Raw genomic sequence first — 10303 nt, forward strand, 5'->3', positions numbered from 1 at the left:
TTTGTAACGGTGGAACAAGGAGACAAAGATCTTTTCACACGTTTATTGTATTCACCTAAATACAAAGTGCAAAAATAAAAAAGTAAGAACACTTCATCCCCCTACAAATGAAAACTTTGATTTAAAACATGATAAAAGGGGAGGCACTTCAATCAATTATTATCCAAACAGTTACTGAGCATATCGTTCTTTTCAAACGACATCGATGTCAACTTGATTTTCACTCCTGCTTGATGCAAGCAACAAACCGGTGCCAAGTGACAGTAATATAAAAATTATGTAACACAAAACTGTAAATCCTCCGGCGATGCCCTGCCAACCAAAACCTGGAGGGACTCGGCAACCAGCTGCATTTCCACAGTCTTATTAATGTGCGTGTCTTTGGGAAATATTGGAGCGAGGCTGGGAGTACGGATTATAAACCGCGTCCTCTTCCTCTGGGGTAAAAATACATGAGCAAAAAAAAAAAAAAAAAAAGAACCGGAGCTGAAGAACATCTCTTAAATCACTCCAGTGGTTTAGGATTTTCCAGTAGGAAGAGAGTGAAGTCTTAAGGCAGCAGATGCGTTTGTACTACTGAATATCAGGCCTGGTTTTCTCAAAGCATCTGCACACTGATCATCTTTCGTCCGTTAATTCACACTGAACAAAGATTATCTTCGCACTGAGACACTGTTGGGAAAGCTCTCTTATTATATACTGTCTTATTCTTATACTTTATTCTATATTTCTCCATAAACCTTGAAGGCAGTGATGCGTAGGAAACAAAATGAGACACAACAATTACAGACAAAGCCATCGAAGAAGTTCGTTTTTCTGACATGCCTGCTACACTGTTCCTCCAACCATCTGACATAATAATCTGCTTCACTTTCATATAAAAAAATGTCTGTTTTGCTGCTATATCTGATTCATAAAGCCCAACAGTGATTCAACCTTTAGCCACTTAATGAAAGCTTTTCCACTGTCTGTTCTAAACAGCCGGAGTCTGGTAGCTCTTTCCTGGGAAAAATCCTCTGCCGCACAGGAAGTGATGCGTTTTGCGTTTCCGGTTTGTTTGGAATCAACAGAAGAAGAAGAAGAACTGGGTAGTTAGCATGAGCAGTGATAGATAGCCACCATGGCTGAACAGACAAAGAAAAGAGAAACTCAAATGGCATCAACAAAGAATTCAAGCTCCGCCCACACTGTTTGATTGACAGGTGATCTGTGGGAAGTGCAGTGCAGAAACACCAAAGTGAGGCTGAGCAACAAAGATGGAGACGAAATAAAAACAGTATGAAACTCGCAGATTAAAAAGAGTTTTGGAAAATGAAACTTCTCTCGTCTTCTCAGGCGTTAGAAGGAGTTTGATTGAGAGACATGATGGCTGCTTGACGAATGACTTCTAAGATGGCTGCTAACTGTATGACCGAGATCTCCTTTGCTTCAAAACGTCTCCCATGATGCACCGGGGCCTTTAGGTCCGCGGTTTGGTGGCGAAGGTCAGGTACCCCGTGTGACCGGCCATCTCCCTGGGAGGGGTGGTGGTTTTACAGGTGACCTGGTTATGGGCGGCGGGGGGCGGGGCGGCGGGCTGGGTGTCCGAGGAGGAGGAGGAGGAGGAGGAGGAGGAGGGGGCGGGGCCAAAGTCAGGCAGCGGCAGGGTGACGGTCCGGACGTCGTGGACCCTCAGCAGGACCTCCAGGGTGCTGATCTCCTGGAAACCCTGCTCCGCCAGAGCCTCGCACGTCCGCTGAACCTGCTCTATACAGGGAGAGAAGGAGCACACACGACCCCCTGCAGAGAGAGAGAGAGAGGGGGAGAGGGGGGGAGGGGGGAGAGAGAGAGAGAGAGAGAGAGAGGGGGAGAGAGAGAGAGGGGGGGGGGGGAGAGATAGAGATAGAGAGAGAGAGGGGGAGGGGGGAGAGAGAGAGAGAGAGAGAGAGAGAGAGGGGGGGGGGGGGGGAGAGAGAGGGAGAGAGAGAGAGAGGGGGAGAGTGGGGGGGAGGGGGGAGAGAGAGAGAGTAAGAGAGAGAGAGAGGGAGAGAGAGAGAGAGAGAGGGAGAGAGAGAGAGAGAGAGGGAGAGAGAGAGAGTAAGAGAGAGAGAGAGAGAGGTAGTGAATGTTGGGGCAGCATAAAGAAGTTACACTGCCTAAGAATCATTACATGACATTATTGCTGGTATAGAACTGACTGACTGTATTTATGTTTATATGTTTTTATGCATCTGGCAGCAAGGAGAATTTCCCCTCGGGGACAATAAAGTAATAAACAGGACCTCACATACAGTGGAAAATGTAAGACACACTGAAGACAGTCTATTTAAAACCACTCTATATACAGTATATACTGTGTATATATATATATATATATATATGTATATGTATATTCAATATCCTATAGTCACAGGTGTTGGAGCTTGCCTGGTCCTAACCAGACTTTGATTCTTTGACCCTAACATGCTGCAGCTGGATGGGAGGTCCAGCTCGCTCGGCTGTGTTGGAGCCACATGGCCGACAGTCCGGCTGCAGCTGTAGGAGGAAGTGCAGTGAATCACCAAGAATTTATTGGTCCGTGCAGAACGAGTGGGAGAAGTGGAAATCTTGACTGCTGTCAACTCTGACCCTGGACAGGGCTGTAGCTAGCCTGTCAATCAATTCACAATCTAAACTGAAATCACAATTCACTTCGTAATGAGAGCCCTCGCTATTAAAATGTATTTATATGCTGGCTGTACATTGAGAACCATTTAATAGCAACATATTGTCATATTTCAAATTTGAAGGAAAATCCACTTCCTGAATTGACTGAACTGAAAGCAACTTGTGTCCAAAACAACCCAGAGGCCAAGTCTTCAGCTGCAGTAATCCTGCCCAGTGATACAACTGACTCCAGGGCGAGAGACTAATTGGTTGTCACTCCCAGTCAAAACTGTCAGGGCCTGGCCAGATGAAGCCAAGGCAGGGACACAGATGGAGGAGGACGGTAGCTGTCTGCTGGTTCAGTATCGAAGCCTGGGATACAAATATAGAGGAGGAGAAAGGAAAGGCCAGCGGCAGTGTGAAGTGTTGTTTACGCTCTGGGCTAGGTGGCCGGGTGCTAAAAAACAAGGACACAGTGTGACAGACGCAAAGCAGCCCAATGTTCAGCAGAGAGGCGAGCGACTGATCCTGGTTCAGCCTACCTGCCACTAGGGGCAGATAGGCTAACTGTGAGAGGGTGAGTGAGTGAATGAATGAATGCGTGAATGAACATTTTTAGAATGCGTTGACATCCTTCAGCCAAAAAGAGCAATCAATGCATCAACTAACTAGCAACTCATCTTTGAATTCCTAGATTAGCTAACGCTAGCTAGCTAATGTTTGGCTAACTGAATGCACAGCAAAGCCAGTCTACCCTTTGTTTTCTTGGTATTTCTTATTATGCAATATGAAGTGTCCTGCATTATTTAGCTAGTTAGATAACATTTACCCAATTTGCTCTCTCTAAAATATTAATAAACCAGATTATTTTATCTTCCCTTTGTTCCTTACATTTCTTTAGTGAACTTTTATTTCCTGACATTTATTTTCCTTTCAATAATAGGGATGGACGATTCTACATTTTTTGGAGTCGATTCTGACTGCGACTCCTTGTAATGGAACTGATGGAATCAATTCTAAATTAATTCCGATTCCAAATGAAGTTTTACGCCGGTTGGCATTCAACCAATGAGCCTTGAATTTCTCCCTCTCCCCTCGCGCCTCATTGTGAAATGGATCAGACCAAGGCAGTCGAACACAGATTAGTATAGATAGGCCTAAATCAGAATTAATTAATTACAAATTAATTTGAATGAAACAGTTTCTACAATTCCAGAGTCAGGAGTCGACTCCGATTCCGTTTATTAGTAGAATCGATTCTCAGAATCGGTGTGATGGAATCGAGAATCGACTTTTTTTGGAGTCGACTCTCCATCCCTATTCAATAACGCTCAGACCAAGATGGCAAATGGTAGGGTACAATTGCTGTGAATGCAGATAGGTAAAAGTTAGCTAGCTAGCGTTAGCTAGCAAACAGACTACTTAGGTTATACGTTAGAGCAGCTAAACTCCTGGTTGAGTTAGCTGCTTGGAAATGCCAGTGCGCCTGCTGATGATGTGATAACTACAGAAACACTGTAACTGACTGAAGGATGTTACCCTGTCATATTAGCCTTGTTGACTTTTACATGTTGTTGTCTCTGTTATTAACAAAGTGTAAAACTGTCAGAACTGATAACTTGGTAATCCTAAGAGGTATAAAGAGAGACTAATATGTTAGCTTTACCCTGCAAGTACCTGGATGAGCAGTGTGTATCTACGCTGCTGAACCATGACTCCGCCCAGAGATGGTGCCAAGGAAGAGAGAGGGAACGAAGCCACTAACAGGTGTAGTTTACCTTCAGTGATTCTCTTTACATAAGATCACTGCAGATCCACTTAACCCAGGATCTCTACTCACCTCCTCTGAGGCCAACACACAGCTAGAGGTGCTTAACCTCCTGGGAAACTCATGTAGTGTTTGGGAGATTGTAGGCACCAAAACAAAATGTTTATGGATTGGAACAGTCAGAGAAGACGGGAAGTACATCCAAAATATGGCAAAAACAAGAGATTACTCAATTAGGACACTCATGATGATGCATTTCGGCAAATCTTTCTCAGAGCATCAAACATGAAACACATCAGCAGTTCATAAACAACAAGTGTCCCTACAATAATTTTAAGTACAAAATGTACTGATGAAGCACACTCTTCCTCTACAAAATGACCATGCATCTGTGTAGAAGGCTTCTGTGTTTTCAGTGTTTTCTGTAATGCAGTTTGACAGGATTATGTGTAGAAATGTTTTCAATATTTCTATGCCAAGGGTTCCTAAACTTAATAAAGACTTAAACTTATTAAATTTAGTCTCCCCCCTAGGGAAACCCATACTATGACTACTACTACTAACAACAATAACATGCTTTTCTAAGACCCAAAAGCTCTTTCAAAGCATATCCTCGACATGTGGGGAAACAAAAGGAGGCCTGCGACCCTTTCTGGGCTACAGCTCTAGTTCTAGCTCTAGGATGATCGGGCGATGAGCCAGCGCTCTAATAAAGAGAGATCACCCACCGGTCTGGTCTCTCCTCTCTAAATGAAACCCTGTGGTGACCACAGCGGGAGGCCGGGGCAGCGGGCCAAGAAAACGTTCACTCGCTGACCTGAAGAGTAAAGAATGTGAGTCCTGCGAGTTCAGCTGCCCTTACGGTAGGTACAGACGTATAGAGTTACTATATATTTTCCATTCTAAAATTCAACACTTTCCCACACCCCAAATTTTTTTAGACATATTAGATTTATCATTCATTTTTTAAACACTCTTGCCTATGTATGTGTAGATTAATTTCAGTCATCCAGGTAGTAAGATGTAAGAAGTTCAGAAGTCCAGTGGATTTCGTTTCTAACACTCTTAGATGTTTTCCAAGCTATGTTGTGATTCTATTGTGTTTTTCCATCCTCAGATATGTGGATATTGTCAAAAGCATTTTCTTGACTTTTCCACACTTTCCAACACTTTGATGCAGCCGCTGTACAAGTCCCACTTTCTACTCCATGCATCAGTAAACTACTGTTGCTCCACCCCAAGAAGAATCATTTGGAAGATTTAAATTCTGTTATCTATTCAGCAAAAAAGAACAAATTCAGTAACTCTTGGAGGCTGATGGATGTTCTAAAAATACAAACATAAAAACTTTATCTTTATTGGTACAGAACCAATTCTAACAACTCTCTTTATTGCTGTAGAATTGGTTCTGTACAAACAGATGTCTTTTTAGGAACATCCATCCATCCACTCTTTGTTCTTTTTACTGTCCTTTTCTAATTCACACACTGTAAGACAAGGTAGTTTTGTTTTTCTTATCTATTGAGCAGTCAGTGGGTGAAAGACAGAGTCTGGACAAGTCGTTTGAGTTACAATACGGCCATTTTATCTAACTTAATTTGCCATTTTAAAACATTTAAAGAAAAGAATAAGCCGCAGTGACCGCTACAATATTAATGGAAGACAGATGAAGGACAGATGCATGATGGGAGATGCGGTGTCAGTCTGTCACCACTAGGGCTGGGCGATACAGCCCGAGTTTCACATCACTACATACTGTCACATTTACCTCGATAACGATAAATGAAATTGTAATTTATTTTTCTAACCCCAGTGCAGAAATATTACACTTCACCATTAGCGTCATAAGTATACAAATATGTAAAAGTATGCTTTTATTTTGAAGGTAAACCCACTTTACTTCTGGTCTTATTCTGTCCTCCTCTAGCCGGCTTGACACAGCTGCTTCTGCACTCTCTGAAGGGCAGCTCTGTTTAACTGAAGCAACACAAATGAAATCGTTCATGCAAAAATTGGCTACTTGACAAATGTATTTACCGAACAGGCCGACACGTAGAAAATTTGGTCGGTGAGAGAGTGCCAGTGTTGGTTTTGGTATACCGCCCAGCCCTAGTCACCACGCCTTTATACTCTGAAGCCACCAACACACTGAAAAGGTACTTCACTGCCGACGAGATAAAGACCTAAAAACCCGTCTAGAGAGGGCAGCCATGTTGAAGAGACCATTGTGTGCAACAAATAATACAGGAGACGTCGGGATGTTTCAGATTGCGGTCGTTCCTTCGACAAACAGGACCAGCATTCTCTCTCTGGACAGCTATAAACACTCTCTGTGGTCTCCTGGCAACCGGGCCCCAACACACAGGGAGGGGTTGAGTTGATGATTATACAAGGGTGTCTTCAAGCACTTATTAATAGCCTGAAATATACGTTATCGACCGTACCTTAACTCTAGAATTTGCCAAACTCTTGAACTCGAGGGCCATCGACACAGGGGTTCTTCATTGTTTGTGTTCATGAGCCGTGTTTGCCTTAGTCTTGCATAATAAGTCTCATAAGTCTCTGAGGGAGGAGGGAGGGACGGCTCTGTCAGGATCCAGAGAGCAGATACTCTAAATAGAGCGCCAGGCTACAGGCCAAGAAATTACAAGAATTACAATGTGGAAAAAAAAAACTAAAAAATGCAATTTCCACTGCCCCTTGCCTTACATTCTGCCCACTGCGGTGAACCAGTTCTCAGCGATTTTTGCGATGAGACCAGATTCCAGCATGAGAAAACGTCTACACGTCTTTCTGCACTGACAACAGGGGGTTGCGTGCAGAGAGAGGTGGGAAACAGGGTGACAGGGTGGGAAAGAAACACCAGCCAGAAGGCGGTGAATTCTGGTTGTGGGTGCTACGTTTGCCTCTTACACCTTTTCTATTCTACAAAGATATTTATCTGGTAAAGTATTGAACATAGCGGTTGAATTTTGTGAGTCTTCCAGCCACTTTTGACTGGAAAGTACGCTTCCTTTCCCCCGAGGAGAAACTACACATCTGACGCTCCCTTCCCATGATGCAATTAACTTCTCGATCCGTCTGCCCTTGCCTGAAGCATTGTGGGCCGACGGTGTTCGGCTTGGCCCGCGGCTCTCTGGAGAAAAACAACTCCACTCTCAGCGCCGAACAGGAGGAAGTGAATCAAGTCTTTCCTTATGGAGACACGTTCACACAACCTCTCCTTGGAGCATAACCCTGTATGGTCATGGGACTGGTTCTACAATGCAGATCTGGCTTGTATTTACGTGTGTGTGTGTGTGTGTGTGCGTGTGAGTGTGTGTGTGCAAGGGATGGGGTCAAGAGCTCAAGAAAGGAATATGTTGCAATGGCACCATAAAAGGGAGTAGGGAAGGAGGTGGGAGAGGGGTGCAGAGCAGCATCCTTGCTCCTGCACGGCTCAAATTCCACTTCATATTGGGGCTTGCTTTTTAATCACGCTGTGCTTGTGATAGAAAAAAAAAAAAGCGTGTCTCGGGAACATTAGCATGCACTCAGGCTTTCAGCTCATAAACCGCTGATCCCGAGCATCTGAACCTCGCTGAGTGGATGCAGAGTGAGGCAGTCAGGACGTTGGGTAAATGTGTTTGACTTACCGGTTGTTGCACAGGACAAACGCATGTAGCAGTAATAGGTTTTAGGGGTGGAGCAGTGGTTTTCAATCATTTGCCATCGTGACCCAAGATCTTTTATGTAGTAAACAGAAGATAAAAGTCAAAGGAACAAGCTGCAGTGAGCGTAGTGTTTGGTTTTAATGACAACCTGCAGACTCTTTGGTGATGATGGTACAAGACTGAAAACCAGTGTTGTAATCGAAAGTCACATGAACTCATAAGTAGGTTGTTTGCTCGGTGTGAACGCTCACTCTGGACTCCTTTTAAAACAAATGGTTGAGGAATTTGTATCTTTTGGCTACTAGGTGCTCCAGCTAAAACATACATGACCTGACTTTGCCCATAAACACACACACACACACACACACACATCTCCATGACCGCTGACCACCCCACTGAGCTGCCAACCTGCCCGGGCCTGCCTCCCCAGTGCACTGTGGGTCCTGGTTGCCACGGAAACCACAGCATGCTTTCTGTTCCCCCCCCCACCCCGTTCACATTACTCTGTGCTCCTGTGACCAGGAACAAACAAGAGAGGAACAAACACGCAAGGACAAAGTTAATGAGAGCGCTGCTGACCAGGATCGATGTTCATTATGGGATGGCAGAGGCGGAGCGGCGAGGCCGGGGGGGAACAGACCGACCGGCTGGTGTTTTACAGTCACAGTCATGTTCTCCGCCATGCTGGGACGAGTCATGGAGAAGTCACCGTCAAGTGGCACTGAGTGTTTCTCTGAGGCCACGCCATGTTTGTATAAAACACACACACACACACACACACACTCATACATGCACATATTTGCGTTACCATACTTGTCACGATACTCCATTGCCCTTCAATCATTCCCTAACCCCGATAGTTACGGCCTTGCTGTAATTCTAACCCCAACCCTAGTCCTAATCCGACACTGGGACCTTTTCAAAGTGGTAATAATGGTTAATAATAATGTAATAACTTAAAATGTAATAAAATGTCCTTCTTAATGGATTGAAAATGTAATAAAACCTGCTCATGTCATAAATTATGTCACATTATTACATTAACTGGCAATGTTCATTTCATGAGGGGTGTAACATTCTCATGATGTAATAGTAATATTGACTAAGTAGAAAATACATTTCCTGAAGTATAAGAACACCTAACATTTAAATGGTTGCTAGGGATTTACAAGGTGGTTGCTAAGGTTTTTTAGGTGGTTGCTGAGGTGTTACTAGGTGGTTGCTAGGCTGTATTAGGTGGTTGCTACAGGGTAACATTTTACCTCAAGTTAAAAATGTTACACCCCTTTAGAGGGAATAAACGCTGGTTAATATAATAATGTGATGCAACTATCCAGCAATTTCTTACATTAACAAGTTTAAGTTTTATTACATTTTTCAACTCATTCATATGGCTCAGTGTTTCTCAGTTGTTCATTTAGCAGTGGTGCGCCGCCGTTGCTAAAGAAGATGTGAAATAAAAATCTGCATTGTAATTTATTTACCCAAACAGGAACAGATATGGGACAAAACTAGAACTATTCCCCCAAGCATCACAGCTGCATAAAACTACAGAGGAAACACTGAGGTCATTTTTATTACATTTTGACAAGTTATTACATTATCCAGCAGTGATTACATTATCAGTTGCTACAGGGCACGAACAAAATGTCTACACATTGACAATTTTCTTAATCTTTCTATCCTCGTGAGGACATTTTGTACAAAAACACACAGCACATGCACACGCAGGGCAGGAGACTCAGCCTTCAAAAACCCATATCAGTCGAGCACCAATTCAAATTCAAATTCAAATCAGCTTTATTGGCATGACAGGAAACAGACCTGTTGCCAAAGCGATACAGTGCTTCAACTATTCAAATGCACACACACACACTCACACACACTAATGTCTTACCGTGCTTCTTCATAGCGGCCTTGGCGTGTCTCACCGCCTCCCAGGGGCTGGGGATGTCCAGGAAGACGGCGTCCGCCACCCCCGTCACTCCGAACCCTTCCTTGCACACGTCCTGGTTCCTGACGGTGACCAGGTGACCGACCCGGTGCTCCTTGAACTCCTCGTCAGCCTTCTCCGCCCGCTGCTGGTGGAACTCCACCGTGTGCAGGTGCCCGGTGGGCGCGATGGTGCGCAGGATGGCGTGGGACAGGGAGCCGCTGCCTGTGCCTGCAACACACAAACCACATGGAGGCGAACGGGTCAGAAACCGGGAGTGAAGCGATGGACTTACAAACACTGTAATGATGCGTTCAAGAGACG

The 10303-nt window shown here is 44.3% G+C and overlaps 1 protein-coding gene across 2 annotated transcripts in view; it reads right to left on the bottom strand.

Moving 5' to 3' along the window:
• Positions 1-1253: 1253 nt before the first annotated feature.
• Positions 1254-10303, bottom strand: part of trmt61a (tRNA methyltransferase 61A) — a 19933-nt gene continuing 10883 nt past the window's right edge. For both annotated transcript variants that reach the window (XM_071906130.2, XM_071906129.2), the window contains exons 3-4: positions 9944-10210; positions 1254-1779 (exon numbers count right to left, since the gene is read on the bottom strand). In XM_071906130.2, the coding sequence (XP_071762231.2) occupies positions 1460-1779; positions 9944-10210 (587 nt within the window). In that variant the 3' untranslated portion in view covers positions 1254-1459. The remainder of the gene's footprint in view (positions 1780-9943; positions 10211-10303) is intronic.

The sequence above is a fragment of the Centroberyx gerrardi genome, chromosome 17, assembly GCF_048128805.1.
Source record: "Centroberyx gerrardi isolate f3 chromosome 17, fCenGer3.hap1.cur.20231027, whole genome shotgun sequence".
NCBI classification, from domain to species: domain Eukaryota; kingdom Metazoa; phylum Chordata; class Actinopteri; order Beryciformes; family Berycidae; genus Centroberyx; species Centroberyx gerrardi.